General features: G+C 47.8%; 1 protein-coding gene across 1 annotated transcript in view; it reads left to right on the top strand.

The window, feature by feature from the left end:
• Positions 1–4,833: 4,833 nt before the first annotated feature.
• Positions 4,834–26,658, top strand: part of PKD1L1 (polycystin 1 like 1, transient receptor potential channel interacting) — a 162,778-nt gene continuing 140,953 nt past the window's right edge. The window contains exons 1-7 of the mRNA XM_063708537.1: positions 4,834–6,953; positions 11,830–11,945; positions 15,010–15,134; positions 18,389–18,501; positions 23,289–23,409; positions 24,024–24,241; positions 25,821–26,143. Coding sequence (XP_063564607.1) covers positions 6,910–6,953; positions 11,830–11,945; positions 15,010–15,134; positions 18,389–18,501; positions 23,289–23,409; positions 24,024–24,241; positions 25,821–26,143 — 1,060 coding nt within the window. The 5' untranslated portion in view covers positions 4,834–6,909. The remainder of the gene's footprint in view (positions 6,954–11,829; positions 11,946–15,009; positions 15,135–18,388; positions 18,502–23,288; positions 23,410–24,023; positions 24,242–25,820; positions 26,144–26,658) is intronic.

The following is a 26,658-nucleotide window of genomic DNA, read 5'->3' as shown; positions in this document are numbered from 1 at the left end:
TATTTGTTACTTGAGTGCTTTACACATTCACTTGGCAATTACAGTTTCCCAAACATTGGACTTCAGACTCTTTTCACAGCACATCCTTATTTTCATAAATAGAAAATTAAACTTTTTATTTGTCACTTTGATATTATGCCAGGTTTAGAATACTGGAGTCTCGATCAATAAGGTGGCACCACATTGCAGAATCATCTCTTTTTACCATGGGCCCAACATGGATGAGGATCAATCAGTATCTGTAACAGTCTTTGCATTGAGGGCAGAGTGACCAGTTATTAAGTTCTAGGCTAAAAGATCCTGGGAGAGACCAGCCACACACAGGACTTCACAAATCACTGGACAGTAAGGAAGATGACCCTGTGGGTAGCACGAGAAAATGTAGCCGCCTTCCTGGAATCTAGTTCCTATTTGCCTGTAGCACCAAATGAACCAATCTTATAACCATAACCAGCATATGTAGCTTGGAAAGATGCTGAATTCCACACCCTAAGATCTGGGAATGGATTTTGGCTCTTTCCAGCATCCTAGTCTGGGGCAAGTCATCCAGCCTCTTGAGACAGTTTCTCTAACAGTGACTAAACATGCTGACCACCTGTGGTGGTTGGAATAAGAGAAAATAGCATTACTCATTGGCAGGTTTCTAAATTGGGAAGCGTAAAATGTGAGCATTTATAAGCGGTCTTAGTCTGTGTTGTGTGGCTATAGCTGATTCCCACAGACTGAGTCAGTTATAAAGAAAAGAGAGTAATTACAGTTTTAGGGGCTGGGATGTCCAAAGTAAGGTAAGGGGATGCATCTGGTGAAGGCCTCCTTGCTGTATTGTCCCCTGGCAGAAGGGCACAAGGCAGAAGTGGGTGCAGGAGACAGAAAGGAGGCAAGAGGGGCAGACCATCTTTGATAACAACTCATTCTCCCGGTAACAGCATTAAGCCATCATGAGAGCAGAGCCCTTGTGACTTTATCACTTCTCATCAGGCTCTGCCTCCCAACACCACTGCAGAGGACCAAGCTTCTAACCTATGAATTTAGGGGACACACTCAAACCATAACATAAGCCTTACCAAACAAAACAAGCAAAAATTGGCTTTTTTCTCAGTGAAAATATGCTGCTAACCAGAGGCTGCCAGTTCACGGCAGCACACAGTGCAGACTGGGTGACTTCCATGGCTCTTCCGAGGCTCATAGAGGTTTGGTTGGCGTGTCTTAGCACACCATGACATCATCCAGTGACCTTAGGGCTCAAACCTTGTGACCAGACAGCCCTGTGTTTCTAACCTCAAGCTATTTAAAAATTTAAAGGAGTCTACATATATACACGAATCACTTTTTACCATACTAGTTTCAATTTAAAATTATCTGTTTGGTTATCTTCCTTATTGAGAGAAAATTCTAGTGAAGTCTTCTGGGGGAGGATCCTCCCCTTACAGGGGAAGAAAAACAGATGACCAGACAGAAGTGAGAACCAGAACAGAGTGGAGGGCATCTACCTTGTGTTTTTGTACTTTTCTCTGTTCACTTCTTTCACTGTTTGCAAATAAACCCTGCCAAGGAGGCAGAGCACATAAGGGGCCCTCGTGAGGGAAGTGCTTGATGGGATGCTGGACTTCCTCATTAACACTTCACCTAGTTCAAATTTGGCCTTCCCACAGCAGCTCCTACCTGGGGCTTTACCAGTTTTTGGAGCATGCAGTCTTAAATCTAGAAAGAAATGCCCAGTGTGATTCTTAGATGTTTGGTGGCTAAACCTGTCCCAAATGACAGGTGGGCCTCCCTTCACACTGGACAAGTCTGAAATAACCAAGAGAAACAGTGGTGCTCCAACTCAGCTCCATGGGGAAGCTGAGAGGGACCATGGGACTTGTCTGGGTCTACCTTGGCATGTACCATCATACGATCTGGGCTCACATAAGTAGCAGTCCTTTCCTAAGAGGATTCTATTCATACTTCATGAAATACCAGTGGTCTATATCAAATAATCAGTGTGGAGAAACCACTCCAGACGAAAGGACACCTTGATGGAAACAAGGTGGGCGGGTGAGGGTGAGGAAGCTGAGATGATACGGATAATTGTATACTACTCAAAATAAGTGCTTGAGAGCCTAAAACATTACCCCATATAATACATGTGTTACGCTTTTCTTAACAATTGCATTGGAACAAGATAAATGCAAAGGTGGTCATGGCAATTCCCTATTTGTAATGTACTTTTGAGACAGAAAACTCAAAGTGATCACCAAACTGTAGTGCTGAAAGATGATTCCTACTGTGATCATCGCATTCCTTCAGTGGAATTGCTGCATGTGACTTTGCAGAGAGAGAACAATTAGGGTATGGTTATGTTCCCCTACACTCCAAGTGGCCAAAGGACCAAAGGCATTTGGGGGCAGCCTATCAAGGTGTTTAAATATCAAGCCATGATATTTAATTTTATTTTGAAGCCAATGGAAAGCACGGAAGACTACAGAAGAGAGAGGTGCCATTTATAATTCAAATTATTGAGGATTTTATATAAGACAAAGTACCTACTTTTAGTCCCAGGTATAGCAAATTTGTCTTTTCTAACTTGACAATGGCTTTAAAAGTGTACCATGATGCCCTTCCACTGCAAATTACAGGGCACTCAGCTATTTTTCACAAAATCATGATACTTCAATAACTATGTTGTTTTTCTTTAGTGGAGCTACTATTGAGCCTCACAGATGATTGACACATATTTCCCTGCAAATTAACATCACTTAGGACATACTCATCTCAGAGGAAACGGCCCAGAAGCATATTGGGGTGAAGGGAGGCTAAGGCCCCAGAGCTCTTCTGGGCAGGAGATTTCTTTCTCAGGGGATGCTTACGATTGGCTGCTTGTCCCAAGATGCTAATGGAGGCAGGGAAGGCTCACTGCTCCAGCCCATGGGGCGGAGCAAGGCCAGTCCCTGTTGCTTCGGGTTCCATTTATGGGCTTTCTACCTGTGCTCACTTCCCCAAAGCCACTCCTGATTTGAATGCTGATCAGCAGCCCCATTGGAGCAGCCTGCTTGCAAATGGGGTGGAGGGGGCTGATCGCAGCCTTGCCCCTGCTCTCCTTGGTGCAGCCTGCTCTGGGGACCAGCTCAAAGGATGGTAAGTTTGACATTCTACCAAGATCTTATCAATTTTTCTTTCTTTTCACCACAATTAATTACAAAAATTTGCCCAAGCACTGTGTTTGTCTCCGTGAGTGTGATGGGACCCAGAGCGTGGGCTGGGAGTGGGGATAGGGTGTTAATTAAAAAAAGATGTAGAATATCTAAAGGTAAATGAGTAGAGGTCCACAAGCTGTCTCAAGGAACAGAATGGAAATGACAGTGACTGGCAGTCTTGCTAGGAAGGTACATGTCAGCATGTGCGACTGCTCATCCAAAGACAAGAAGGTCAAGTGATGCTGGCGGGCCAGGTGCTTTCCCGGGAAGCTCCATTTGGAGGTGAGAAACTGAAGCAGGCAGAAGATGAGATGATAATGATCAGAACCTGGGCTTGCATTGAAACCTGAGAAACGAAGTTGGTTGCTCATGATAACCATCATTCTAGTGTTATTTTTCCTTGTATATTTTATGTATACACTTGCCTGAGTTGCAAATGTAATATTTCCCCAAATCTGAAACCTAGTATCATTAAATGCCATCTATTACATCTTCAAGTATGAAAACCCATGTGAGAACAATTGCTGAAGTTTCCGTCTGAGGAGGAACCCTGTGCTGTGTAAACTGCAGCTCTGTTTGTGCCTTTTTACACTGTGAACTGTGTAAACACCTGTGTTTGCTTTTCTACTTTGACTACTCAAAGTCTTCAGGCAGTGCTACCTACTTTCAGGTATTCATTCTGAACTATGTGCATACTAAACACCTTAAGTCTGTGGAGTAAGGCAGGGGTTGACTAAGTGAACTATTACCTAAGAAGCAGTTTTAGAAACTAAGTATTAAATCTGAAATACAGAATGTGGCTTAAAAACAAATTCTAAGGAGGTGGCTTTTGTTTAAAACAATGAAGACAAAGGGAAAGACCTCCCAGGATCTCTTCCAGCCAGGGGGTTCCATCCTTGCACATTGATTTCATGCAAAGAAATGATTTTTCTTGTGTTTTTTCCTCCTTTCATCAAGGTCAGAAGGAGAGTCAAAATCCTGATCGAGTCTTTGTTTCTAAATGAGGAGCTTAGATAGTGATTTCTTAAAATGGGCCATATTTGGAAGCCATTTACCTAATTTCATTCAGAATATTTTTACTTAAAGCAGTTTTCAAAACTTGACGTTTTCCAGTTTGCTTGGCTGCATCCACGTCTCACCTTAAGCAGCACACCCCTCCGTCCTCGGGAGGGAAGCAGTGAGTTTGGTTCTGTGTTGTGCTCCCTGTTGTACCAGTGCAGTGCTCGGCAAACCCCAGGTGGAGGAGTACGGCCCAAGAATGTAGTTGAACTGGGAACCCCTCCCTTGTCTGGATGCAGCTGCTCTGAGGAAACAATGCTGGCAGCACTGCCCGGAAAAAGGCGAGGCTGCCCAGCCCAGCGCTGGCCCCGAGGGTGTTCTGCAATGATGGAAACATTGTATAGTTTGTATGAGCCCTTGAAATATGGCTAATGATGGAGAAGCTAAAGCTAATTCTTTTTTTTTTTTTTTTTTTTTTTTTGAGACAAGAGTTTCGCTCATTGCCCAGGCTGGAGTGCAATGGCACGAAGTTGGCTCACCACAACCTCTGCCTCCCCGGTTCAAGCGATTCTCCTGCCTCAGCCTCCTGGATAGCTGGGATTACAGGCGTGCATCACCACACCTGGCTAATTTTTTTGTATTTTTAGTAGAGATGGGGTTTCTCCAGCTAATTCTTAATTCTATTTAATTGTAAGTAACTTAAGCTCCAGTAGCTGAGAGTGGCTATGAGAGTGGCTATGAGAGTGCCTCCCATGTAGGGCAGTGCAGGCATATTTCGTCCCTCAATTATGTCACTTTCTTTGCTCCTCCTCATTTCCTGGCATCTTTGGTTAGCACTGCTGGCTTCAAAAACATCACGAACTTTAAATGTAGGCCCTGTTCTCAGGATGTCCAGCCCCACAGGGAAGGAACAGGCAGCAGCGAGGTCAGAGCATCCAGGTGTGCGTGTGGGTATGGATGCCAGCCCAGCAGGTTGCGCAGGTGTCTTTACCCAGTGGACTCTGTTTAGATTTGATAGGAAGGTGTCAGAGCAAATCACAGGGGCTTCAGAAAGAAGGGATTTTGTTCGTTTACAAACTGCAGTTTGCAGTTTATCCTTTTCTTGGTCACAGGCACATTGAAAGTGTATTGCTAATGAAATTGGAAAGATGCATTTCCCCCAAATCTGAGATTTACTCACAACAAGCACAGTGGGGACAAAGCCAGAGGCACTGACAAGGCAGTGTGAGAAGAGCAGAGGTGGCAGCAAGCCCCGGGAGACAGGTGTGTTAGGTCAACAGCAGGCCCCTTAACCCACCGCAGGGCTCTGGTTACTCACCTCATTGGCAGCAAAGTTCCAGAAAACACAGGATCCAAGGCCGGACACCCGTAGCTTGGTTCATCATTGTTCAAGGGGTCTGTGTTCCCATCTGAGAAAGAGCTTGTGCCTGAAAACGTTCCCACTCTTCTTGGTATCACTCTCTTCAGAGTGGAGAGAAAAATTATCTAGTGTTCTGAGTAAAACATTAAGTTTTCTAAAATCTCTGAAGGTTTAAATGTTGGTATAAAGAACTAAGACAACTAACAAGTGCTTTAAAAATATAAGAGAAATGTTTCGTAATGGAGAGAACTCAGTCTGACCCGCCAGCTGCAAACAAGGAGAGGTGCAGGAGGTTCGGAACCAGATCATTCCTAGGCTCTGCCGTAAGACAGAGTGCGCCTAGTGTGTGCCTTGCCAGCCTTCCTGATGAATGCTCTTCTGCTCTTGTGGAAGGTATCCTGTTCCCCAGTGCAGTTGTGGACAGTTACAGCTTTTTTTTTTTTTTTTTTTTTTGAGACAGAGCCTCGCTCTGTTGCCCAGGCTGGAGTGTGGTGGCACAATCTCGGCTGACTGCAACCTCCGCCTCTTGGTTTCGAGCAATTCTCCTGCCTCAGCCTCCCGAGTAGCTGGGACTACAGGTGCGTGCCACCATGCCTGGCTAATTTCTGTATTTTTAGTAGAGACGGGGTTTCACTATGCTGGCCAGGCTGGTCTCGAGCTCCTGACCTCGTGATCCGCCCACCTCGACCTCCCAAAGTGTTGGGATTACAGGCATGAGCCACCGCGCCCAGCCAACAGTTACAGCTTTTTATTCTCAGACCTCTCTCAGCTTCCATGTACAGTCTCTCCCTTGAGCAGTGATCTGTTTCAGGCAGCCACAAAGATCCCTACCTAAAACATACTTTTGTTTTGTTTCATTTCGTTTTGTTTTTGAGGCAGTCTCACTCTATTGCACAGTGGTGCAATCTCGTCTCACTGCAACCTCCACCTCCTAGGTTCAAGCAATTCTCTCGCCTGAGCCTCCTGGGTAACTGGGATTACAGATGTGTGCCACCACACCTGGCTATTTTTGTATTTTTAGTAGAGACGGGGTTTCACCATATTGGCCAGGCTGGTCTCAAACTTCTGGCCTCAAGTGATCCACCCACCTTGGCCTCCCAAATTGCTGGGATTACAGGCATGAGCCACCACGTCTGTCAAAAGCACACTTCTTAGGAAGGAATTTGTCTGACAGTGTTAGGAAAACAAAAGCTGTTTCTGATTGGGAAAATGTTACTGGAGTTTGGATTTTTCCCTCTGTGTTTGATGTGTGTCCTGATAAGAGGTCACAAGTACAGAAGCTGGAAGCATTAAGCTCTATTTCTTTGTCTTCCAGAGGATGTAGGAAGAAGCTGGTCTGCTGACTGTGATACTTGTGACCAGCTTGCACAGGACATGGCCGAGGAGGCAGCCCAGAACATTTCTGATGACCAGGAAAGGTGAGTTAGCACTGTTCTCAGAGGGTTTGGTAAGCTTGATTTTAAAGTATGCATTCAGAAATTTTCTTTCAAAAGTCATCACCTCTAGGATGTGGGCTCACTCTGGCACGAGTGGAGGCCCTGTACCAGGAGGGTGCATTTGGCCGGCAGGGTCAGTTCAGAGGTTGGAGTTGGTGTTGAGAATGGATTTTTTTCCTGAAGGCTTTTGAGAAGACTCCTCCAAGCGGATGCCTTCAGCCATGAGAAGTGCTGATTGCTCTTCCTGCAAATGCAGGATACCTTCCAAGTTCGAGGACTTTCTGCTGCCTGGTAGTAGACAAAGTTAAGCTATCTGCTTGTCTGCTAGGTCCCTTGCATGGAGACCAGGAGAAACCTGGCACAGGAAGAGATCATGGGGTCTTGGCCCAGGGGTCTTCTTTCTTTTTTTTGAGACGGAGTCTCGCTCTGTCGCCCAGTCTCGAGTGCAGAGGTGCGATCTTGGCTCACTGCAAGCTCTGCCTCCCGGGTTCATGCCATTTCTCCTGCCTCAGCCTCCCAAGTAGCTGGGACCACAGGTGCCTACCACCACGCCCGGCTAATTTTTTTGTATTTTTAGTAGAGACGGGGTTTCACTGTGTTAGCCAGGATGGTTAGCCAGGATGGTCGATCTCCTGACCTTGTGATCTGCCCGCCTTGGCCTCCCAAAGTACTGGGATTACAGGCATAAGCCACCACACCCGGCCTCCATGGGTCTTATTTCTAAACCCTCTTCCCCATGCTCTGTGTGCGCCAGCACCCATGTGTTGTTGAGGCTGGGCAGCCTGTGTGCTCTGCTGTTGACTGTCTCATGGCAGTGTGACATGGTGCAAACCTCCATGCCCCCTTTCCTGGGCGTGAGGCCAGCAGGGTGACCTGCCTGTGGGATGTGGTAAGGACCCAGGTGGGTCCCCGCTGTCCCCTGGCCTGGGATGATGGGAGCCTGTGCCTGCAGATCTTGCCCAGTGGGGTACCCTGCCACTGCAGGTCACTTTACCTCCTCACCCCCAGATTTCTCATCCTGAAAATCTGAGTACCCCTGTTGTCACATCTGTAAACTCCAGAGGGTCGTTATAAAAATCAGTATCCTTGATGAATGCTTGCTGTCAGCATTTCTGCCTTTGTTAGCTTACTGTCTTTGTGCCATCACCATCATTTTATCAAAGAAACCCAAAGCAAACCAGGATGAGAAAATGAGGCTGCACGTGTTGACGGGGTTGGTCACATTCATGCTTGGAAATTTCTTTGCCTTATGTCACTCACTGCTGCCAAGCATTGTCTGATTTTGGCTACAATTTTTTCCCTTATTTTTTTTGGTTACCTCATGTTTCTTTTATTCCAAATGCCCATGCTCCTGTAGACTCCCAGAGCCTTGATGTTGGCCCAATTTGACCTTCACTCTTATCAGTCAGGGAATTGTAAGGAATTACCCCTTTGCCCTTAGAAAGGAAAGAAAAGCTGAGGAGCGGAAGTCACTGACTTCATGTTTTTTCCCCTGTATATTTATACATCTTGTACTTGCAGACCAACTCGTTCATGCACGCACTAGCCATTGTAATTGGTGTTGAGGCCCCATTTCTGAAGCCATAGCCTTTTGGGGTTTCCTGAGTCACCTAAAGCAAGACAGTGGCTGATCTTGTTCATAGAAACAGAAGAGGTTTCTTGACTCTCCTGTATCCCTCATTTCATGGAGTTAGGCCTGTAGTGTCTGTGTGTGTGTGTGTGGTATAGGACATGTGTGTGGGTGGTGTGGTGTGTGGTCTGTGTGTGGTGTGTGGTGTATGTGTGGCATGGTATGAGTGGGGTATGGTGTGTGTGTGATGCATGGTGTGTGCTGTGTGATGTGTGTGTAATGTGTTGGTGTGTGTGGTGTTTGTGTGTATGGTGTGTGTATGTGTGGTGTGTGGTGTGTGCGATGTGTGTGTGGTGTGTGTATATTGTGTGTGATGCTGTGTGGTGTGTGTGTGTGTGGTGTTTGTGTGGTGTGAGTGTGGTGTGGTGTGAGTGTGTGGTGTGTGTTTGTGTGGTAGGTATTTGTCCTAATGCTCTCCCTCCCCTTGCCCCCCGGCCCCTGACAGGCCCCAAAAAACATTCACTCTTAAGGGATTCTGAGAGATCTGTCATGTAATTCAAACAAATGGCTCAACTAGTTCCCTTGAGGCACATGATGCCTCAGAGACTGTGTTTGAGCCATCAGTATCATCCTGTTCCCCAACAGTCACAGTTAACTAAGAGGAAGCCAGGTACGTCTGTGAAAATGGTGCTGATTCTGTGCCAGGGCCTGGGGGCCTGCCTCCTCACAACACCAGGAAAAAGAGCCTCCGTTGTATTCAAATTATCTCCCCCTTCCATTTTTTTATTTGAAAAGACCTCTGAAATCTCAAGGAAAATTAGCTTTGCAGCACTATCCTTGGCGCCTCTGTGAGTGGAGGACACACCTGTTGGGGATGCGTTTCTCACCTTCTGAGACAGAAAATTACTTCTCAAGGGCCAACTATGTCCCAGGAACCAGGGCTGGTGTTTTCTGTGTGTAGCACTTGGAAGTTATCCTGTTGTGGGGGTGTCTGGGAGGGTCTCGGAACTTGGTGGGTGCCAGCGCTATCTAACCTTGTGTGGGCCCAGAGTGGTGGGCAGTCTCACAGCTGTGGACTGTGGGGCGCACGTGGTGGACAGAGGTTAGGTTCGTCCTTTCCTTAATTTTATTTGCCTGCTAGATCATTGCAGAAATCCTCTAAGTCTGATCTGGTCTGGTCTGTATGATTCCAAAGTTGTCCCCTTTTCTATTATTGTTATTTTTTGTTTCTCATTTCTCTGGCCTTTGGAAGACAAGCATAGTTGAGAGTAGACAAGGAAATCCTTGGAATTATTCAACAGTTTGAGGCCTTTGACCTAGTGACCATCTTCATCTTCAAAATAACAGCTTTTCACCTCCCTGCACTTTCCTCAACTATAAATATTGTCCTTGTCTGCCCTCTGGTGGTGGCTTCTTGGGCATCGAGAACCAGGCTTGTAAAAATTGGGTGAAACTATCCAGTTTTATCTTTGTAGAAACCTTGCTTAAGATAAAGTAGATATCCTCTAGACTTTATAGACATCCAAGACAGGTAAAAAAGAGAATTCTAAAGAGCTGAATGCATTTTTCAGGGGAAAGAACAAAGGCGAACACCTTTAGCAGCTGGTTACCAAGCCTTTAGCTAATACAGGGCGGTCCTTTCTGGAATGACAGTCCTGGCAGCAGCCCCGTGAAGTAGGTCTGTGTCGTTCCTCTCAAACAGAGAAGGAGACTGACACAGAGAGGCAAGGTGACTGCCTGTGTCTAGAAGAAGTGGATGTAGAGCCTGCCCTTCTCCTTAGCACAGCAGCCTACATGGAGCTGGGAACTTGGCAACGGTTCCCATTGCCCTGTCGCTGGGAATGGGCATGGAGGAGAAACCCAAATCACACCATCCATTTCTGGCTGAATCAAGACCAGAACCCAGGAAACCCGCACCTTAGTTCAGGACTATTTCACTCGCTGCACTTGATCTTTCTCAAGTCGATTGGTGCCAGACACAGATACCTCAGGACCCAAGGAGCTACAGGCTGAAAGGGAATGACCAGGGACCAGATGATGACCCACGATGATCTCTGCTGACAAACATGAGAGCAGCAGACAGCTGTCAGGGCCTAGGGAGTCCAGAGGGAAAGTCACCAGCTGTGCCAAGGGGCAGAGCTTTGGGGCTGACTTCAGCTGCAGCTTGAGCTCTGGAGGCACACCTGTAGAGAGCTTTGAAGGAAGGTGCCTTAGAATTGGCATCGGCTTTGGGTGTGCTGAGAACCAGGTTTAAACGTTGGCTCTGCCTCTCACTGATGGTGTGAGCTTTGCTGAGTTAATTTGTTTTGCTGGGTCTTCATGATCCCATCTGCATTAGGCTATTCTTGCATTGCTATAAAGAAATACCTGAGACTGAGAAAGGAGATTTAATTGGCTCACGGTTCTGCAGCCAGTACAGGAAGCATAATGCTGGCGTCTGCTACTGGAGAGGCCTCAGGAAGCTTACAATCATGGTGGACGGTGAAGGGGGAGCAGGTGCATCACATGGCGACAGCAGGAGCAAGAGGAGGGGAGGAGATACCACACACTTTTAAATGACCAGATCTCGGAGAACTCACAAAGACAGCACCAAGCCATGAGAGATCTGCCCCCGTGATCCAAACACCTCCCACCAGGCCTCACCTCTAGCATTGGGGATTACAATTCAACATGAGATTTGCACAGGGACAAATACCAAAATGATACCAGCATCTTAAAAAGTAACTGCACGGAACCTCTCAAGTCTGTTGTGGAAATAAACAGGGAGGATGCCATGCAGTGCCTACTCTGTGTCTGCGCTGGCGTCTCTCCCCAGGGTCATGGGTTCCATGCTGTTCTTTTCTGCAGCATGCCAGATCCCCACGGGCTGGAAGAACGTGCTCTTAGGGCTGTGAGTGAGCAGCAGGAATGGGGATGGTGAGGCAGGAAGAGAGGAGGAGGAAGAGGAGCCCTGGAGGCTGCCAGACCTTGCCCTGGAAGGTCAGCTCTGTGCATCTGGGCAGGAAGCCCTGGAGGCAGCAGGAAGAGAGATAGGTCTATTCAAAGGCTGTTTTAGTAGTCAGATGGGAACTATATTTCAGTTAATCTTCTAAAACAGACCCTGAGTTTGGGAAATATGAAGTGAAAAGAACCATAGATGTGAGTCTTTTTGTTCATATGGCAGCCAATTTTGTACTTAATACTTTTGTGGCAGAAATATGGATATGGATGGAAGAGCGGTCACAGGATGGCTGTGATTAAACGATTGTACTTAATTTAATTTTCCTCTGGTTATTTTCTTTCCCTTAGGTGTCTCCAGGCTGCCTGCTGCCTTTCCTTTGGTGGTGAGCTGTCTGTGAGCACTGACAAGAGCTGGGGTCTTCATCTGTGCAGCTGTAGCCCTCCTGGAGGTGGATTGTGGGTCGGTAAGGCCTTGGGGAAGGAGGCATGGCCACCATGATAAGAATGTTGCTTTATTTCCCTGGTATAAACAGGACATCTTCCACATGGGAATTTCATTTTCTGCTTTTAAGAAACAGAAGGAAGGTCAGAGTGATCTTAAACCTGCTGTTTTGCAAGTGCCTCTAACTTAAATAGTCCACATGCCAGGATGGTACATATATATATATATATATATATATTTTTTTTTTTTTTTTTTGAGACGGAGTCTCACTCTGTCACCCAGGCTGGAGTGCAGTGGCATGATCTTGGCTCACTGCAAGCTCTGCCTCCTGGGTTCACGCCGTTCTCCTGCCTCAGCCTCCTGAGTAGCTGGGACTACAGGTGTCCGCCACCACGCCCAGCTAATTTTTTGTATTTTTAGTAGAGACGGGGTTTCACCGTGTTAGCCAGGATGGTCTCCATCTCCTGACCTCGTGATCCGCCCACCTCGGCCTCCCAAAGTGCTGGGATTACAGGCGTGAGCCACGGCACCTGGCCAGGATGGTATATTTTTAACTCCTTCACTGGGCCCCACACCTGACTTTCTGCTTTAGGAGGTCTGGGGTGAGGCTGAGATCTGGGGGCCACACTTCGAGAACAACCAAGACTATAAGTGGGGCCTCCCAGAGCCCAATGAAGGGAATACTTAGGTTACAGGAGGTGTCTGCATGGCCACAGGTGTGGGGTTTTCCTCCTCGTCCTTAACACAGAGAGTATCTCTGTTTTTAATTTTTAAAATGAAAATTCTAAAGTGTTGCCTGAAACGTAATTGCCAGGATTCCTTTAAGTAGAAGGAATTTTTGAGTTTTCAACTTAGGCTACACATTTGGTAGACCTGAGAAACTGATTTTTAAAATTAAATTAAAAAAAATTTTTTTAATTTTTAAAGAGATGGATTTAAATGGAGTGGGGGGGGCGGGGGCGCGGGGCAGGAGGCGGGTGTGTGCCTGGCATCAATGTTGAAACAATGCAACGCCAATTCTTTTGCAATTCTTATGTTAAGATCATGTGGAATTGTTACCTAAATGCCAGGGGTTTGCCTGACATCCTGCTGCTGCTGCTTACGTACAGAGCATAATCATCATGGAGACTGCGAGGATTGCCAGGGAAGAAAGCTTTGTCAGGTGCTGCAGATGAGGAGAAGGGAGATAAAGTCTCAAATATATCTCCCCATCTGACTACAACTTGGGGGTTTATATAGCAGGGAAGGCGAGAAAACAAAAATTAGAGAGGGGTGAGGAAGCAATCTGAGGAATGAGGGGCCTGGCTGGATGCAGGGATCTGGTGGGTCCCTTTCCTGGGTTGGTTTCCTGAGGGAAGAACTCAGATGAGATGGATGTTAAGTTTCAAGTTTTAAGACTAGGAGAGTCAGTTTCCATGTTTATTCAAAAAACCTATAAATATCACTTCTGTGGGACAATTAAGCCAATTTCAGGATTAGTTTCACTCAGTTTATTTCTCCTTTTGTGACATACTTTATTCAATTTTGCAATTTTATGTACTTTTTATGATTTTTTATTTATTTCTTTCTGTTCAGGGGTATATCCACTTTTTTTTCCAGATAATTTGAGCACAGTGACTTTGATGACTAATTGGTTTCAGAGAAATATGAGTCACTTGACTATTCTAGCTTATTCCGAAACATTTTCTAAATATTTCTTCCTCTCGGATGTGTCCAGTTTAGGAAATTACTTCATACCTCAGTTGGTGCATCCAGCCTGCGTGGGTGCTCAACAGCACTCGATGGCATTTGTAGCACGTCACATATTAGGCCAGGAACACGGCCTTTGATTTTTCCTCAGCTTTTATTATCACAAGATATTAATACACTGGACTCTTGACAGTAAATAGTGACTTTGACTCACAATGTTAAAACTGGATTTGATATTGTCCTAGGCTAAACTTGAGAGTGTCCTGGGAGGCTAGGGGCAAGCTGACTGCCAGCACCACTGCTGGGGTGCAGGGATTGGAAGCCACATCCCCTGTGAGGATGGCCCAGCCCTGGCCTGGAGCTCCTGGAGAACCTGCTGCTCTCGGCGGCCTGCAGGCCTTTGGGTTCCTTCTAGCCTGAGCAAAGCTGGCCAGAATAACAGACTGGGGTTAAGAGAGCCCAGGCAGAAACAGGTTTCCTTGCAGGGACTCAGGACTGACAGAAAAGCAGCAGGGTGCTCCAGTCCCCTCTTCACCCGCCACCCCCACTTCCTTCCCCTCCTACCTGGGGATGAGAGGGGTGGGGGCTTCAGGGAAAGCAGCTCTTGCACCCAAGGCAGTTGCCTGGCTTCTTGCTGAGAGTGGCTGTGTGCAGGGCCAGGTCTAGCAGAAATATTTTCTTTTAACTTTTATTATGGACATTTTCAAACATCTGCATGAGTAGAGAGAATGGCATCACAAACACTCAAGGACATGTCATCGCTGGCAACAGTTGTCAGCTGTGCGCAGATCCTATTCCAGATGCTCTCACAGACATGGGATGTGGCAGGGCCCTCAGCCTCCCAGCCGGGTGGACACTGGCTCCGTTCACTGCCCGGCCTTCAGCCCTCAGAGATGGGAGGAGTGAACGTCAGCCAGGTCCGTGCTACCATCAGGGCCAGATTGCCTGGGTGGGAACATCCTGCTTATAAACTTTGGAGTGTCTTTAATGGTCTTCCTGTTTGTCCAACAGCTCCCCAACCACTCCTTCCGACTGTGGTGTTGCCCCCTCTACTACACACCCCTGAGCAGGACCTTTGACCCTCATTATTTTATGACCAGACCACTGGGTGTTTCTGGAACAGGCATTCATTGTCAGCGTGGCTGGTGGTTGTGCATTTCCTCATATTGCTTAGTGTGGGCTACACCTAAGACATTGTTTAAGCAAGGAAATAGAAAGAAAACACACACAGCAGGACACGGCAGCCCAAGGACACGCATCTTCATGATCAGCCCGTTGTTAGGCCCAGGTGGCTTTGACCTTATGTATAACTTAGGGCTTCTCCAGCTTTATTTTCTCACCTTCCCAGCACATTGCAGTCTTCAGAATGTTTGCTTTTTTTTTTTTTTTTTCTCTAGAGATCTATGCTAATCATGTGCTTCTTATGAGTGATGGGAAGTGTGGCTGTCCTTGGTGTGCTCTGAATGGAAAGGCAGAAGACCGGGAATCACAGAGCCCATCCTCATCAGCTTCCAGGCAGAAGGTATTCCTGGATCTGGGGAAATTAGGCTTTTCTTCCTGAATACAGTACATGTACAGTACAGCTAAAAAGCACCTCCATGTTTCATCAGGAATTCATCAGGGATTGTTTTCCTATCATGTGTGTTTGTGCCAATGAAGCAAGTGTGACTTATAAGGCCTTAATTCAGCTCCAGAGCGTAGTTCCACATATAAGAAGTGCAGGCAGGGCTAGCCCAGCCCAGAGGAGTAAGGGATAGCCCTCAGATGGGGAGTGAGGGGTAGCTCTCAGATGGGGAGTGAGGGGTAGCCCTCAGGTGGGGAGTGGGGGCTGCCCTGCAGGTGGGGAGTAGGGGCTGCCTCCCAGGTGGGAAGTAGGAGGGTAGCCCTCAGGTGGGGAGTGGGGGCTGCCCCTCAAGCGGGGAGTGGGGGCTACCCCCGGGGTGGGGAGTGGGTGCTGTCCCCCAGGTGGGGAGTGGGGGCTGCCCCGAGATGGCTCCAGCACAGGCAAGGCTTCCAGCAGCCAAAGCACTGAAACCCTGCTTAACTTGCGCAGTGTGGGGAGCTCTTTGAAGACCCCTATTAATTAAGACTGGGCTACCTGGATGTTTGTGAATTCCCTTGCATCTGTTTATCAGAGTAGCTAACAGGGCTTGGGTCTGAAGGCCTGGGCAATGCCCTGGAGATGGAGGAGAAGCATGAGAGGAGTGCCTCTCACATCTGTGGGTGGGGTCCGAGAGAAGAGTGAAAACTTCTGAGTGAGACATGCTTTTCACCCAGAATAAGCGTTGGTTCCAAAGGGACATGCACAGACAGCCCAGAGTTGTGTGTTTCTAGTTCAAATTTAAAGAAGCCAGTTCTCTTTGAAGCTCCCAGAACCTCTGCTGTCCTTGGCAAAGACTCTCCTGCAGTTCATTTTTCAGTATTCCTCATGCAGAGCAGCGTTATTAAACCACCCCCTCCGTAGCACATCCATCTGAGTTTATATTGAAATGAATTTGATCTCAACCCACAGTGTTTGTGTTTGGGAGCTTTTCTCTGCTCTGCCATCACTTTTGTCAGCGAAAGTTCAAGGAGGCATTTTTAGGTTCCCAAGGAAGGATATTTAGTAAGATGAGCGTCTGATGGTTCTGAGAACAGGAGGTTGGGGAGAGGTGTTTTAGAGGGGAGGTGATATTACCTGCGTTTCTCACATTACACAATGTAAATAGCCACATACAGTGACTTCCTTAGGTTTTTAGTGCCCTCACCTCCAAACACAAGGGGGCAAACAGACCTCATGCTTCTTGAACACTTGGTGCACATCTGCTATGCAGAATCACCTAGGGAGCTTAAAAGTCAAAGAAACCAAACAAAACCACGCACAAGCCCTGCCTCTGAAGATTCTAACAGACGTGCTGTGGCGTGGCTCAGGGTGATGGTGCTTCAACCCCACCCCACCCAGGTGACTCCAAGGTTCAGCCACCTGGGACCTCAGCTTTGGGCATAGATCGATGCCTTTAGGATTTGACCATCATGTCCCAAAGGCCTCGGTCCTGGTGAAATGTGCAATCAGGGGGCTCTCTGGTTTTGGTTGACTGGGAGACCCATTTCTAAGCTGCATTCTGGCCGCTCTGCTCTCTACAGCCCCAGTGGGCTCAGGCGAAGGTCACACAGGGCCATACACCAGCACCTGGACGTGCTGGGCAGTTTGCTGATTGGGCATAGTTATAGGATAGTGTCTTGCAAAGCCCTGTGTCTCCCATGCTGCTCACTAGCACCATGCCTTTTAGGGGTTGCAGGTACATGCAGCTGTCCCAGCCCCTGGGTTTCACATCCTCAGGAAACTGCCAGGATCTACCCAGGTCCTGCTCTGGGAGGCCACAGAGGGGTCCCCTGTTCTTGTCACAGAAGAGGGGCGGGTGCCAGGCGTATGCACTCAGGCACGAGCTGGCATCTTTCAGCTTCCACTCTGGCCTTCTTGACACCTTCCTGTGTTGTTCTCCTGAAAGATGAAGCACCTGATGTCCTGTAGTTACAAATCTGTAAAAGGCCCACAGCGCAGGGAGCGCACATCCCAGGGAGGGGCGGGGCCGTTGGTTAACTTACACTAACTTCTTAATTGGCTGGAACTACTTCTAGTAACAGTTCTATCAAGAGCCAGAGTGAGGCCCTGGGCCCTCAGTCTGAGGGATGGTGGCTGCTTTTTGTAATCATGTCCACAGTGGGGCGTTGTCTCGGGACAGGCGTCCTGTGTAGGAAACAAGGTGGCCAGCTTCCCGCAGGCCAAAAGTGTCCGCCCTCCTCCTGTGCCGTGGGCACCTCCCTGCTTTCCTGGTGCCACCGGGATTGAGATTTTGTCACAAGGAGAGCTGCACAGGTCAATGCAAGGTCAACAGAGGCCTCATGACCAAGATGGGCTCCCAGCACCCCTCACCTGCCCTCCAATGCCCCCACCCCACCTAAGCTCTCAGTGTGCACAGGCCAAGCAAGCCCAGTGGCGTTGTCTCTGAGTTCTCTCTTGGGCTCCATCTCGCTTCCAGTCCAGCAGCCAGCCCGGCCACCCCATAGCCTCAGAGGTGTTCACCCTCTGCCTTCACTCCACAATCAAGACCTGCCGTCCTCATAGCCCTCTGAGTGGATCCCCTGCTGCCACTCCTGCCTGCCAGGCTCTCTTCAGTACTGCAACCACACTGTTGCTTCTGTGCATTGGAGCATGCCACTCTTGTGCTCAGAACCCTCCATCTCACTCAGAATGAAACTCCACGTCCTGAGTCTGACCCCACTTGGCTTCCCGTAACTCTGAGGTCACCTCCTGTGCTCTCTCGGTTCCCACTTGTGGCTGCAGCCCCACGAGACTTCTGCTGCTCCTGCAACGAAGCAGGTGTGCCTCCACCTTCGGCACAGCTCTGCATTCCTCCTCTTCCAGCTCTGCTTAGATGTCGTCACACACAGCGGCCTTCTCTGACCCTGTGTATAAAAAAGCACCGTGCCCCCCCACCCCCACCCCGTCCCGACCCCGCACGAATCCCTCCTGCAGCTCTATTCTTCCACAGCACGACCCCCAGCAGATGCTGTTATGGCTACATGTTTGCTTTCTGGCTTCCTCTGGCAGAACGTGAGCCCTGGGAGGATGAAGCTGTCTGCTTTCCTCGCTGTTGCTTCTCTGGTGCCCAGCACAGTGCCGGGCGCACAGCAGGGGTCCACTGCTATTTTGTTAATGAAGTAATATTACTTTCCCAAATGTACTGGGTTTTCATAAGCAGCTCTCTCCCATTATTTTATTATTTTTTCTTACAGAACATTTGGAAAACAACTAGTGAAGCAGCGTTAAGTGTTGTTAATGAAAAAACACAGGCTGTTGTTAATGAAAAAACACAGGCGCCTCTGGATTGTGATAACAGTGCTGATAGGTATGTCAACGTACCATGGCGAAATATTGCTTTTCTGAACATGCAAATGACATGGAACTTACAAAGAATTGCTCGGATGTGAAAGTCGATGCTTGTTCCTACATGGCCCGAGGGTGGGTTAGCAAATGCAGCTCTTAAATTGATGGAAAAAAGAATGGTGTTCTGAAGTTAATTTGCAGGAGTAGAACAGGTAGTATGACAAACCCCCGAATGCTGGGAGCCGTAGAAGGTGATGTCATACAAGAATCATCATCATCTCTATTTTGAAATCTGGGAAGGAATATGGTGAGCCTTCTGGGTACAAGCACTCAACATGATGGTAATTGGTTATTTCATGGTGCATAACATACAGACTTTAAAACAGCATTCGATGAACCTTGAAGACATTATGCTTTGTGAGATAAGCCAGTCACAAAAAGACACATCCTTTATAATTCTACTTATGCGAGGTCCCTAGAGTAGTCACATTCATAGACACTGAAAGGAGAGTGGGGTGGTTGCCAGGGGCTGTGGGGAGGAGGAACGGAGGGTTGCATAATGGGTACAGAGCTTCAGTTTTGTAGGATGGGAAAGTCCTAAAAATGTACTGCACAACCATATACATGTGCATACACTTAACACCACTGAACTGTGCCTTCAAATGGTTCAGATGGTAAATGTTATGTTATTGTTTTACCACAATTTAAAAAAACACAATAGCACCAGGCAATACAAAATTTAAAGTAGGCATAATTTTAAAAAATAGTTGGCCTTCTCTAATGTCACCCTGTACCTGAAATTGATGGTTTTACTCCTTCTAATGGAAATTAAACATTTAAGCATATAAAGAACAAATGTAACTTTTCTTTCTTAAAGGAAAAACATGGGTAAATGTAGATGTTTGTTTTCCTCGTTATTATTCAGTTCCACTGTTTTCACCGATGCAACTTTTCCTTTCATGTTATTGTTCAAAGGCAGTGACTGGTAGTGGCCCATCAATGTTGCCAAGAACAGCTAAACTGATCACAGTTCTTTCTGATCTACCTCCAATCCACCTGATCTTTACTCTTGATTTGCTGCTATAATATTGCTCCTTTTATTTATTTGTAAAATCCTCAAACCTGACAGGACAGGGGGCAGGGCAGAGCATGCGGCTGGCACCATGCCCTGGGAGACCACGGGCCAAGTCCAACCTGTGCCAATGGACGCACATGATTCAGCCCCTAGGTGGAAATTTAGGAAAAGAAGAATCCATGACAGCCACCTGTGAGGGCAGGCCACGCTGCACACCTGACTGTATTCCCCACCATTGCAGTCTCCGAGTCTTTGCTGACAGCAGTATTGGGGAGAATTGGACCCTTCAGATGGTTTGTGACCCAGACACTTGGATGCGTGGGCCCAGGTCTGTTGTTTTTTGGACTCCATTTTGCTAACAATATGCCTACCTTTTATGGCCGGATTTGTCTGTCTGTCCCCCGGAAATCTGATCGCTGAGGCCCTGTGTAGCATCCATTTCAGGGTAGAGCATCTCTGTGTGAAATTCTTACTTCTTTTGGATTCTACTGGGTAGATTGGCACATCCCCTGGAGCCCCAGTTAAGAAAACTCATTCCTTGCTGCTTGAGCAGAACAATTTTCTCCAATGCTAGGGTCAACCAATGAAGAATTTCGCAGCTTATTTTTGAGAAATTATTTCAAGACTTAGCTAAGGTGTAAGTAACTGTTCAATTAGCAAGAAATCTTCAAGTGGAATCAGCACTCCCTGGGTGCCGCCACAGGAATGTCATTCTTGTCTCTCTGCTGAGGCCTGGCAATGCAGGCAGGGCCTGTGAATACACATGAGAAACAAGAGCAGAGTGGGGTCTCCCTCTGCGGGAGCTCATTGACTCCACCTCCCACCTCCTGCTTAGCTGCCGCAGTCTGTCTTGGGCCCTCACTGGTTACAAATCCGAAGTGCTTGGGTGAGCAAACCTCTGGCCTGTGTGCTTGGTTAGAAGGAAAGGGTCTTCCTTCCTAGCAACAGAAGACCTTCTTAGCTGTGAGCAGAGTTAAGCCTGGTGGGGGTACTCTTGTGTCTGTCTCCTGAGGCCTGAGCGCAATCCCCCCACCCCCAAGCCAGTCCCTGTTCTGAGGCCCTTTACTTTTGTGATTGAATCACAATCAATAAAAGCCTGACATTGTGGAAAGACAAACATGCACGGACTTTAATCTGGATAGACACGGGTGCCGTTTTCTTTTTCCCCAGGACTCAGCTAAGACATGCAGGTTTGTTGTTGTTGTTTTCCTAAAGAAAATCACTACATTAAGAACTAAAGGGATATAAAAGGAAAAATAGGAAGCAAGTGACTAGGATGATGAATGGACTAAAAATATGTCACATTAGGAACAGCTGAAGTGACTTCAGATGTCCCTCTGGGAGGACAGAAGATCCGGGTTGACATGCCATTGGAAGTACCTGGAAGTGGGCTTCATCTGACAGAGTGGACAGCATGTGAGCCCCTGCACCACAAGCCCCAGAGCCGAAGTGTCATGAGTAGTGCAAGGTTAGAGATAACTAGGTCCACGCATGTTTGTGTTTTTCCACAGTGTCAGGCTTTTATTGATTGTGATTCAATCACAAAAGCCATGAGCTACATGGAGCTCCTAAGGAGGCAATTTTCCGTAGTATTTCCCATTACTTTGCAGCCAGAGCTGCGGGCACACAGGCCGATGCCACTCCATAAGTCAGTCAGTATTGCAAACCATACATAATAGTATACCTAACCTATAAATGTTGTAAGGTAAACATTCCACAGCAAACAAAGTAACATTTAACATCAAGAAGAAAAAGAGATAGGAGAAAGGGTTAATGAACCAGTCCAGGGGGAGCCAAGAAGACAAAAGGAGTCCCAGTCTGGACCGAAGGAGTCATCAGTCTTACAAGAAAATCTTGAAGGTAGCAGAGCTTCTGGCGGCAGATGCCAAGCTCTCATCACGAGTGACTGCAATAAAGTGGCAGTTAAGACGGCCATTTGGAGCTGTTCAGGCCTAATCTTGTATGGCCACAGGGCCCTCTGGTGAGAACCAATAGTGGAAGAGTGTGCTCGTGGCCTTATCTGGTTGGATGCAGCCTTTATTTTTTTATTTATTTATTAAACAAAATATCTTCTCCTTGTTGGCAGAGTGCTCTATGAAAAGAAATGGAGGCTTTTTCTAAGATGGAGTTAGTTATGTCATGGGTACACCATACACGAAGGCTGATCATGGTGAAGAGAGGGTTGGGGACAAACAGGGCGGCCCAGGCAGTGGCATGGTGGTCACTGTGAGCCTCCCAGGGCCAGGACGTTGCGTTGGATTTGAGGTTAAGTGCAGTCCACATTGTTGACCTAAAGAAAGAAACCGAGGCAAAGTTAATAAACAGGGAGTTTATTTGGGCCAAGGTTGAGCACTGCAGAATGGGGAAGTGCACACTGCACACTGGGAAGTGCTTTGGAAAACAAATGAGAGGCTCAAGTTTTAAAGAAAAAATGACGACTCAGGAAGGGGGCAATTACAGAAGTTGTTCCTCGGGAATTCTCGTTGGTTTACAGAAATAACATTGGTCAGTGATTGGCTATACATTGTTGAACTATAAGGTGAATGGCATTTTTTGGCTACTTGGTGTCAGTCAGTTTAGAGCCCACATAGCAAGTGGCTTCAAGAGGTCATTGTTTAGCTCAAGTGGAGTGAGACACGACTGCTGTCATATTTTAATGCATCTCTGGGCCTGATCATTTAAAGGGACTCGCATTCCTCAGATAAAATGTTTCTTTTTCTTTCTCATCATCTAATAGTTTACTTTGCACCGGGGCAGGTCTATTCTCTGAGCTCCATGCTAACAGACACGGACAGTGAGCCTCAGCTGAGGCACTAGAATGATGACTCTTGTATAGGTGGGGACTGAGCTCCAGAGCCTCTGACCCTGGGCCTGTGTCCTCCAACGTGCCTCCACCACCTCTTCTGCAGAGCAGAGCAAGCCCAGAGCCAGTCGGCTGCAGGCATCGGAAATACTCGTCTTGGATTTTTCTCATGCATGATTATAATGCTGGCCTGGCCTTGCCACAGCCTGAGACAGAGACACTCACCTCATTGGAGCCATGTGGGGGGAGGGAGGCTGAGAGTAAGGCTGGTCTTGCCAGAGGTGGGGCCTGGAGCCGCCGCCGAGAAAGGAACCCGCTGTGCCTCACCCACTCCTGCAGGGCTCGCTGGGGCTCATCAGCAGGGTGAGGTGGTGATAACAGCTGAAAACAGGGTCCTATGATGGGGGACACGAAGATGACCGGCTAACTGACCCTCGTCCCTGCTGGCCAGAGGCACGGTCCTTGAGTCCCATTCCCAAGCCCTGCCTCCCTGCCAGGTTTGACTGCACTCGGAATAAGCAAGTAGTTACCACCAGGCCTTCCGCGGTGCCCCCTCAGTCACTGCACCACAGTATGTTCCAGCCAAGTCCAGGCCCCACGGGGAAGACAGAGCATGTTTTGTATGTGACTCGCCCCTTTGGGTGAACTGTCTGAAGCAGTGGCCATGGATTTTAGTCAATGGTTTAATAAGCTCTACTCTACCTAAGACTTCTCCCTCGAGTGCCTGCAGCAGCCCCGCTGGTTTGGCTTCTAACCACATCATATCCCCATGGTCAGCCTGGGCCTGACTCCCAGGAATGAGCCTGCAATCACAGCAAGGGAATTTCCAGCAAAGCCTGGTGAAGGGCATGATTTGTAATCAAATAAGCCAGATATGTGACTGAAACATGACCGGGTTTCCTTTTCTTTCTGCACTTTCCTTCCCATACAGAATTCCCCACAAACCTTTCATTATAATCGCAAGGGCCTGGAGCAGTGGTGGCCCCAGGTTCCATCACAGGCGGCTGTGTGCTACTGGGACCGCAGACAGCACATTCTCTGGTCTTCTCCAGGTTGGTATCTAACCCCTGCAATTGAATTTCATCAGAAAGCTGCTGGTGAGCATCTGATGCATATGGGGGAGACTCACCCGTATGTAGGCGGCCTCAGAGTTTGTCAGTGAACCATATTTTGCATTTCTAAGTCATTTGGACACTGCTCAGGCAGTTTGAAGGCATCTCTAAAATTTGTCACCACAGTAAGGGAAAATATTTTTGCTGTCTGTAAGAGCATTTTTGCTGTCTGTAAGAGCGCCATCTCCCAGCTGACAACCTTATAGAGTTATAGATGACCTTATGCAATTGCTAATTTTCTATTGGCTTAGCTGAAGGGGTAACATGAACTTCTAATACTAAGCAACCCTGAAATTCCTGATCAAACATGCCTCATAGTTCTAGCTGGTGCCAGCTGGGCGCTGTCTTGGCTAGTATGCTGGAAAGTGTGAATCCTACCACTCACAACATAGCGCCAATGCACAGGGCCAATTTGTGGTCACCCACCCAAATAGCAGAGACCTCAGTAGCAGTGGGGCTGTTTGTTAAATTGGCTTTTTGAGCATGGCGGACATCAGCTACTGATGCCAGATGAGGCCATTCAATAAACCCTGAACTGTTCTTAAACTTTTAAGCTCCAGGGCACCACTTCTGCAGCAGCTCCCTGCAGCCTGAAGATGGAGGCTTCCTGCTGTGTCCTGAGACTGCTGTGCTGTGCGGAGGATGTGGCCACGGGGCTGCTTCCTGGGACTGTCACGATGGAGACCCCCACCAAGGTGGCCAGACCCACTCAGACCAGCTCCCAGCGAGTGCCCCTGTGGCCGATTTCACATTTTCCCACTTCTCCCAGAAGGTAAGGTGAAGGAGGTATGGAGGCCAGCACCACTTCTCCATCCCCAGTCTGGAACCATCCATGCCTAATCCGTTAGTGATTTTAGTATCTTCGTTGTTTGCTTTAATTATAGTTGCAGTTGAGTCCAGTGACTTTCAAGTTACGATGCTGTAGACATAATTGGCCACTGTTTGCCATCAGGGACCCATGCCACTTGGTTGCCTTTATGTTTCCCATCAATCACATACTGAGACTAAAGCTTTGTCTGACTGTGTATATTTTGTTGTTGTTGTTTGTTTGTTTGTTTGTTTGACAGAGTCTCGCTCTGTCACCCAAGCTGGAGTGCAGTGGCGTGATCTCGGCTCACTGCAACCTCCGCCTCCCGGGTTCAAGCGATTCTCCTGCCTCAGCCTCCTGAGTAGCTGGGACTACAGGCATGCGCCATCGCACTGGGCTAATTTTTGTATTTGTAGTAGAGATAGGGTTTCACCATGTTGGCCAGACTGGTCTTGATCTCTTGACCTCGTGATCCACCCGCCTCGGCCTCCCAAAGTGCTGGGATTACGAGCATGAGCCACTGCACCTGGCCGACTGTGTATTTTATTTTATTTTTTTTTTCGAGAGGGAGTCTTGCTCTGTCACCCAGGCTGGAGTGCAGTGGCGCGATCTCGGGTCACTGCAAGCTCTGCCTCCTGAGTTTATGCCATTCTCTTGCCTCAGCCTCCCGAGTAGCTGGGACTACAGGCACCCGCCACCATGCCCGGCTAATTTTTTGGATTTTTAGTAGAGACGGGGTTTCACCGTGTTAGCCAGGATGGTCTCGATCTCCTGACCCCGTGATCTGTCTGCCTGTGTGCATTTTTAACGGGACATGCACAGCACACTGGAAGAGGAAAAAAAAAAAAACATGGGAGCATGAGAATTGGCCATTAAGATACTTAAGCCATTTCTACCTCCATGATCTTCCTTTTCCTGCTTTCTTTAATCTTTCGTTTATGTCACGTAATGGTACCAACACCATATGCTTTACTCAAGACCAGCTTTTAACACATAAATGATCGTGAAAGTCCTGTGTGATTGGAAGCTGAGACTTGAGTATCCTAGACTATTCCCAACTCCCCAACCAATTTGCAGCACAAGGAGCTAGGGAGAAATGTAGAAAGAGTGGCACCCACCCTCACGGGGAGCTTTTCGCAAAAACACAGGAAGTAGTGACTTGTGGGAGATACCATCTTTCGTGTCTATTAAATCAGTGATGAGAGAAACTCTACCTTTTACTGTTACTAATGTAGCTAGAGCAGTGACTTCCAAATTTTTGCTGACCTCAGATTCACCTGGGGTCTTGCTGGCCCCACCCCAGTTTCTGACCCAGTGTGTCGGGGGTGGGTCAAGAATTTGCATGTCTCACAAGCGCCCAGGTGATGCTGATGCTGCTGGCCCTGGGACCCCACTCTGAGAACCAGTGGAAGTGAAGCCTTTCATCAGGTTTCTCAGACTTGGCTTCTAGCTGGCTGGACCCAGGCCAGGCTGCTTGGCTTCTGCCCTCCCACCCTAGTGGTCCACTGTCATGAAATCTGAAGCCTCTCCCTCTCTCCCACAGCTCCCACGGCCTTCCGCCTGGCATTCCTCACACCCCCAGCTTCACGGCATCGCAGTCTGGTTCTGAGATCCTCTATCCCCCTACTCAGCATCCTCCTGTGGCCATCCTAGCTCGAAATTCTGATAACTCCATGAACCCTGTTCTTAATTGCTCCCTGGAAATGGAAGCTCGGGCACCTCCAAATCTGGGATTCCGTGTTCATATGGCTTCTGGAGAGGCTCTCTGTCTGATGATGGATTTCGGGGACAGTTCTGGGGTTGAAATGAGGCTACACAACATGTCTGAGGCAATGGCGGTGACTGCCTACCACCAGTACTCAAAAGGTAAGGTGCATGGTGTCCTTATCAGGAGCCTGGGAAGGAGGTCCTGAGCTAGGGGACCCAAGAGGCAGTGTTGGGAAAAGAAAAGAAACTGCATTCCGTTTCTCTGGACTCAGCCAAACTTCCTGGCTCCAAGAATAGTAGCTCAGTGGCACACTGCGGACGTAGGTGGGTTTGTGCACTGTGTTTTGCACTGTGACCAACTCTACATACTTCATTGCATTTAATCTTTCCACCTGCCTTGTGAGGTAGATGTGGTGAGGCTGGGGACTTGCCCTGAGGTCCCAAAGCTAATGTACTGGCGCTTCATCCTACACAGAAGCAGAATTCTAAAAATAATAACTATTGAAAAATTACTTAAATTGTCCTTCAAGCTCATGCACACACATATGCACACACACAATGTTCTATATGAATTCTTTTGCACTAAAATTTCCAACATTTTGTAGTCTCAACAAAAGTAAGAAAAAATTCTTTACATTCCAGCGTTGGACCCATTCTACTCAGACAACTACTAA

This window comes from Gorilla gorilla, chromosome 6 (assembly GCF_029281585.2).
Source record: "Gorilla gorilla gorilla isolate KB3781 chromosome 6, NHGRI_mGorGor1-v2.1_pri, whole genome shotgun sequence".
Classification (NCBI taxonomy): Eukaryota; Metazoa; Chordata; class Mammalia; order Primates; family Hominidae; genus Gorilla; species Gorilla gorilla.
Note: the sequence above shows the minus strand (reverse complement) of the source record. Positions and strands in the feature narration are given on the sequence as shown.